Source organism: Solanum lycopersicum, chromosome 5 (assembly GCF_036512215.1).
Source record: "Solanum lycopersicum chromosome 5, SLM_r2.1".
NCBI classification, from domain to species: Eukaryota; Viridiplantae; Streptophyta; class Magnoliopsida; order Solanales; family Solanaceae; genus Solanum; species Solanum lycopersicum.
Window position 1 is genome coordinate 59,524,456 of NC_090804.1, and position 7,563 is coordinate 59,532,018.

The 7,563-nt window shown below is 33.4% G+C and overlaps 1 protein-coding gene across 1 annotated transcript; it reads right to left on the reverse strand.

Moving 5' to 3' along the window:
- Nucleotides 1-7,095: 7,095 nt before the first annotated feature.
- LOC101264222 (nuclear transcription factor Y subunit C-1-like) lies at nucleotides 7,096-7,563 on the reverse strand. Its single transcript, XM_004240253.2, has 2 exons — nucleotides 7,354-7,563; nucleotides 7,096-7,311 (listed from the first exon to the last, which is right to left on the reverse strand). Exons 1-2 carry the CDS (start codon nucleotides 7,561-7,563, stop codon nucleotides 7,096-7,098), a joined length of 426 nt encoding a protein of 141 aa, XP_004240301.2.

A 7,563-nucleotide genomic window follows, 5' to 3' on the forward strand; every position in this document is an offset into this window, starting at 1 on the left:
AGTTGAAGAAAGATTTGTCCAAGTCATTTGACATGAAAGACTTGGGCCCAACACAACAAATTATAGGGATGAAGATTGTTCGAGAACGAACAAAAAAAAAGTTGTGGCTATCTTAAAAGAAGTACATTGAACATGTACTAGAACGCTTAAGCATAAAGAGTGCTAAACTTGTTAGCACGCCTCTTGCAAGTCATCTGAAGTGGAGCAAACAGATGTGTCCTACAACAAAAAAAGGAGAAAGAGATAATGGCTAAAGTTCTTTATTCTTCAGCAATGGGGAGTTTGATGTATGTGATGGTGTGTACAAGACCTGATATTGCTCATACAGTTGGTGTTGTTAGCAGATTCCTTGAAAATGTTGGAAAAAAACACTAGGTGGCAGTTAAGTGGATACTCAGGTACATAAGAGGTACCACAAAAGACTGCTTGTGTTTTGAAGGATCTGATCCAATCTTAAAGGGCTATACTGATGCTGATATGGCAGGTGACCTCGATAATAGAAAATCTACTACTGGATATTTGTTTACATTTTCAGGAGGAGCTATATCATGGAAGTCAAAGTTGTAGAATTGTGTCGCACTCTCTACAACTGAGGCAGAATATATTGTAGCTACTAAAGCTGGCAAAGATATGCTATGGCTGAAACGATTCAAGAACTTGGATTGCATCAGAAGGAGTATGTAGTCTATTGTGACAGTCAGAGTGCAATAGACTTGAGCAAGAACACCATGTATCATGCAAGGGCGAAGCATATCGACGTGAGATATCACTGGATTTGTGAAAAGATAGAGGACGGACCTATGCAGGTCATGAAGATCCCTACTAGTAAAAACCCTTCTGATATGTTGACCAAGGTTGTATCAAAAGACAAGTTCGAGCTATGCAAACAACTTGTCGGCATGTACTCAAGTTAGAAACCTAGAGCTACCTCCTTCAGGGTGAATGGGTCTGGAGGGGGAGATTGTGGGGTCCATCACCATGTACCAAACATTGAATAGCACTCTGCCAATTTTAAAGTTTGGCAGATTTGGTGCTGAAATATTTTTCAGCTTTACTTAATGTTCAATAGTAGGTAAGCTATGAAGAAGAAAAAATTATTCTTCTGTAGCACATTTGAAGGGTAGTGCATTTGTTTTCTATAAAAGGAAGGACAATTCTTCTTTCTAGGTGCACAAAAAATAAAATTACAGAGGAGAGAAAAGAAGAGTGAGGCATCACCGAAGAAAATAATTTGTGAGGAAAAATAGAGAGTGTGAGCGATATTATAGTTAGGTCGAGAAATCAAAAGAGGGTTATTTCTTTTGAGTGTGTAGTGATTTTTGGAGTTTTGCTCAGACATACAAGTGTAAAATCCTTACTATAATGATATTCGTTGCTCCTCTCAGGTCGTGGTTTTTTCCTTATTTAGGAGGGTTTCCACATAAAATCTTGGTGTCATTATTTCTCTTTTATTCTCGTTGATTAACTGTATTGTTGTGTTCCGCATTTATTGCCTTTATTATCGCAAATATTATTTCTGTTACGAATTTATCCCCAACAAGTGTAAGTTCAGAGTTCCACAAGTGGAATCAAAAGATCCATGCGCATTGCTTCAGTTGATGAAGCTGTTGAGTTGAATAAGAACATCTTCCAGATTACTACTCTCACGAAGATTCATTATCAATTGCTTCATCCGCTCTAACCGATTATTCATTTCCAGGAAATGGTTACACTAAATCTTTATTTTCTTGTTTCTCTCTGTGTATGAATTAATGAAGGAAACTGTTGGAATCTTATTACAAGTCTTAACCTTTCAATCTGTCCTTTAATAGTGTTAAAAAAAGACATGTATTTTGTGCCCCTAAATCTAAGGGGCCTCATTTTTAAAAATAATACCTTATAAGTTATTATTCTTTAACAAATATTGAATACTAATTTTAAAAAAAAGTAAACTATTTCACGAAAAATGAAGGAATTACTAGAAAAAATATGACATATTTGGAATATTATATCTCATAAAAAATAATTTAAAATAAGAATGATTATATTAACAGTTGAAAACTAGAAAAAATTAATTACATAAAGGTTATTAACAATTCAAGTTTAATACTCCATTTAATTTTTGCTTTAAGCCACTAATATGCTTGAGTCAACTAACCATGTTGATTATGCCTTTACTCTACATTTGTTACTACTTGATCCTTCATCTCAATTCAAACAGAGAGCAGATACACACGTAAGGGGAAAATTTTCATTCATGCACAATCTTGGGATTCAAGTCAAATTTACGTTGTTTCGAAAATGATTCATATTACATACTTCCTCTGTCCTATTTTATGTGACACTTTTTCATTTTTCGAGAGTCAAACAGTTAAATTTTGACCGAACAATGCGTATGGAATTCTCAAATTTTTTGAAATGAAATTTATATATTTGTAAACTACGTAAAAAGTACTAGAAATTACAATAATTGATAATTAAAAATGCTAAAAGGATCTATGAAAAACTTACTGTCAAAAATATATTTATTTGAATCTCGAAATGCGAAAAGTGCTATATAAAATAGGAAAAGGGAGTGTATATATCCTATTCTTACAAAAATGACTTACTTATACCAATTTCCTCTACAAAAATTAACTTCAATAATAATTATATTGTATCCTTTTCACAAGTTTTTTTTTTCCTTTTTATAATTCAACGGCTAATTTATATTTATGGTTAAATTTATTTTTTTCGATTATTTTCATATAAAGTTTATTATGAATGTTCCGAAAATAGTTTAAAGATATAAAACTAAATTACAACATAGCTGCAAAAAGAAATAGTTTTAGTTTTTTCTTCATTCACACTTTTTTTAATTTCTCGTATTTTACGCTAAAGACGAAAAGAAAAATGAAATAATAATAATAAAAAAAAACTCAAATAATAATAATCAAATACGTCTATTTCATTAATTGCAAATATACAGTTACTTCTTGTCTCAACTGCATGTGCTATTTCGAGATAACACTGGTACGCTAACAACAATAGTCAGGAAAACATTGACTGAAAAAAAATTAGTGATAAGAGCTGAACAAGTGTATGAAATAATTAATCATTTTTTCAATTCTGACCTTGATAATTATTCCATTTTATTTAATTGAAAAGTTATGTAGACTTTATATATTTTTGGTACAGTAGAATAATATTAATTAAATTACATCATATATTAAATTTTCTTTAGGTGAATGTATGATCTTATCGTGACCAGCAATTATGGATGAGACTAGTATAAAGGATGGTTTAATTGTTATGCATAAAATTAGCACATTCAGGGGTCGTTTGGTTTAGTTTATAATTATGTGTAATTTGTAAATGTACAAGTTAATTATTATAAAATTTATGTATTATTTTATTTAAGATAATAAATAAAATTGACAATTAATACATAGATATTTAAATTTTTACATAACTCTTAACCAGTTGGATCTCTTTGTCTTTTACGGACTAAAGTCACTAGTGGGGTTAACACGTAGCTCATCAATGGAATGGACATCACTGAGTAGTTTCATGAAAGAAATTTAATTTTATACTCATATTTTTAATTTTTAAAAAATCAAAATCTTGATACAAGCAAAAAATCGATTTTTAATTATTACTTGACGGGGAAGTCCGACCCTTTTAAGTAGGTTTATTCAAAATTGAATTAAATCGCTAATTTGAATTATAAGAAAAATTTATTTATTTATTAATAATGGATTATTAGTTTAACTATTTTGTCTAATGATTTTGATATTTTTTATTATTACTGAATTATCAGTTTTTGATTGGTTTGAAGTAACTTCTTGACATGTAGTATTTTTAATAGATTATAGATATTACCATTTGGTATGAAAACTCCTTTACTTGGGATTTAGATTCATACTTTTATTTTTAGTTTTGTCTCAAACTCTAAATATTCTATAATATGCGATTGTTTATTTTTGAGCAAGATATAATTTATCAATTTATACGCATTGTTCAGGATAATTTTTTTTAAAAATAACCAAATTCATAATGAACAGTGAATAATCTATAAATTAATAATCGAACAATCAATAATCTCACGCGAATGCATGGAAAAACTTCCAATGTCCATAAGATAATAGAAATTAATAAAGAGTAATGCCTTAATAATGAGTAATGCCCGTAAAGGTGGCCAAAGAATAAAAGCATGATTAAAGCTTTTGAGTGAGTGTTTTACTCGATTAGACTTTTCAGCGCGAACTCAAATTTAGTTACGCTTAAAATATGTAAGTATTAGACTTCGGGTTATAAAAAACACAATTTCATATGATGAAAACAATTAAATTGTTAGATAATTATAATACTAAATACTAATTATAACAATATATTAACTAATGAACCTAGACACATTATGTCACGACCCAAATCCGGGCCGCGACTGGCACCCACACTTACCCTCCTATGTGAGCGAACCAACCAATCTAAACCTTAACATTTCAATATAATATCAACATAAAGTAATGCGGAAGACTTAAATTCATTAATAAAATCAATAACTATTATTATCCCCAAAATCTGGAAGTCATCACCACAAGAACATCTATGATCAAATGACTAAACTAAGAGTATTCTAAAAGCTAAAAATACATAAGAAGCTAGTCCATGCCGGAAGTTCAAGGCATCAAGACTTGAAGAAGAAGATCCAGTCCAAGCTAGAAGCATTAGCTCACCCTGAATTTCTGGTGTAGTAAGACTGACTTGAATTACTGTTGAGTCGAAGGCGACGACACGTTTGCTGCACTCCACAAATAAACAAGAAGAAAACATAAAAGTAGGGGTCAGTACAAAACACGGGTACTGAGTAGATATCATCGGCCAACTCAAAATAGAAAACAGTATATATCAGATAATATCATAAAATCAACTAATATCCTTAGCGTGCAGCATTTACAGTTACCATAACCCTTGGTTACAACACCAAGCACATCAATGAGGACTCACGCCTCCTCATCATACTCATTTGGGAATTAGGTTCATTAGATTTGAATATATTATCATCTTTCAAGACTCATTATCTTTATTCCCCTCGTGTCGGTACGTGACACTCCACTCTTCAATATACTATCCTGGTGTCAGAACGTGACACCCGATCCATATTCTATCCTGGTACCGGAACGTGGCACCCGATCCATATACTATCCTGGTGTCGGAACGTGACACTCCGATCCTCATATACTATCCTGGTACCGGAACGTGGCACCCGATCCATATACTATCGTGGTGTCGGAACGTGACGCTTCCGATCCTCATATACTATCCTGGTACCGGAACGTGGCACCCGATCCATATACTATCCTTGTGTCGGAACGTGACACCCGATCCATATATTCTATCCTGGTACCGGAACGTGGCACCCGATCCCCTAATCTCACCACTTTCGTTCATCAAGCCTTCTTTTATACCAAGGCATCATCATTAACAAAGTAGATTAGGGTTTCTTTTCAAGATTTGGGATTCAATAGCTTCATCATGCTTATTTATTCACAATTACATAATCACATCATTCATGCAAGCATACAATTAAGCATATAGAAGGTTTACAATACTACTAACACATATCATTCGCTATTAAGAGTTTACTACGAATAGCATGAAAACCATAACCTACCTCCACCGAAGAATTGCGATCAACAAGCTATCTTATCAAAATCCTTGCTATCCCCTTCGTTTCTCTCTCTCTACTCGTTCTCTTTCTTTTTCTGTCTCTCTTTGTCCTTTCTTATTTTTCTTATTCCAACCCTCTTTCTTTTACCCTAATTAGTATATAATTAAGAATAAAAGATGGCAATAATGCCCCACTAATTAACTTAAGGTTACCTCTTTTAACCCCCAAGTAATTGGACTTATTAACATTAACCCACTAACTTTATAATTAAGGCAAGAATAGTCAAAAACGTCCTTAAAACGTATCAAGAAATCCGACCCAGACTGGGATTGCGCAACCTGCGACGGCCCGTCGTGCCTGAGACGGTCCGTCCTGCAGGTCGTCGCAAGGGTCAGAGACTCAATTTCCACTGAATAATCTGTGACGGTCCGTCACGCCTGTGACGGTCCGTCCTGCCATTCCATTACGAAGTTCAGAGAGTCGATTTTCAGTACTCAATTTCAGATTTTCTAAGTGTTTTGAAACAAGACCCTGCGACGGTCCGTCGTGCCCATGACGGTCCGTCGTGGGGTCTGTCGCTTCTGCCAGTTTTTCCAGAATTGAAGTCTGCTACTCAAAACGACTAAACAGGTCGTTACACATTAATATCTTTTTAAAATTTCTTTTGAGATATTCAAATCTTATTTCCAATAATCATCCACATATTGCCAAAAAAAAAAGAAGAAGAAGAATAAAAACACATTAAGAAACTTTGGTGGATTTTGAAATATAATTTGGTGTGTTGTAGAAAATGAAATATATTTTGATAAAACAAGATTATATTTATAGAATAATTTGTGAAGTTTAAAACTTTTATGAACTAAGAATTCTTTTGTAAGCTTAGGATCTTATGTTAGGCTCCAAGATTACCCCTACACCCGATAAGGTGCTTAGAGCCACAAGACAACACAAGATAACCTCATGCCGTGGCATGACACAAAAATTAACCTAAATCAATAGAAAATTAAAACATAAAGGCAAAAGGTAAATTTGAAATATTTATATAAAATTCATAACACTGAGATAGATTAATATATCCGAATGAAATAACATAAGCAAAATCTATATCGATATGACTGTTTGAAAGCTTTTACTAGTATGAGCTTCTAGGACAAAGCCCTAGCTAATAACTCCAACTGTTTAAAATTGAAAATAATAACTGAATAGTATGAGCTTCTAGGACAAACCCCTAGCTAATAACTCCAAATGTTTAAAATTGAAAATAATAACTGAAAAGAAAGATAAGGGTATTTGTCCTCGAGAAGATGAGGGGCTCACTAATACTGCTACTCGCTAATCAAAAGTATCACTAACCGCGAACATCAGAACCTGTATTATTAAATAAAGTATGTTGTCAATACTTTTTGTAACCTAAAAGGCATAGATTAAGGATATGAGAACTCTACCTTTGATGATCAAAACTATCGTCATGTACGCCCATTGCTGCCTCCAGCAGCATAGAACGACACACCGCTTGGTGTGGAGCCGCCAGTAGCATTAATATCATCGTCAAGAAGGAAATCCAATGTGTCGGTCTGTATAATCACATCAATGATGTCATTCTTCTTTAGAGTACGTCGACAATTTTTCTCAGCTTTAAACCAGGAAAGAAGAGTGAGTTCTTGAATGAACAGCTCACATGCCTTAGCCAACAAAACAGGTGTTTCAGTAGCGATCATTCAGACATCCTTATCCATCTTCATGATCGTCTTGATGCAGTTAGGTGGAAGTAGCATATTGTTCTTGAAATTGTTAACATTCTCCATCTCTCTCTGTTTGTCTCTCCAGAACATCTCCAGTGCTTCTTGCTTCTTCTCAAGTTTAGGTTGCGACGGCGTTGGGTGCACATCGGATTGACCTGCTTTCACTGTCGATTTCTCAAAGTTATTTTCCAT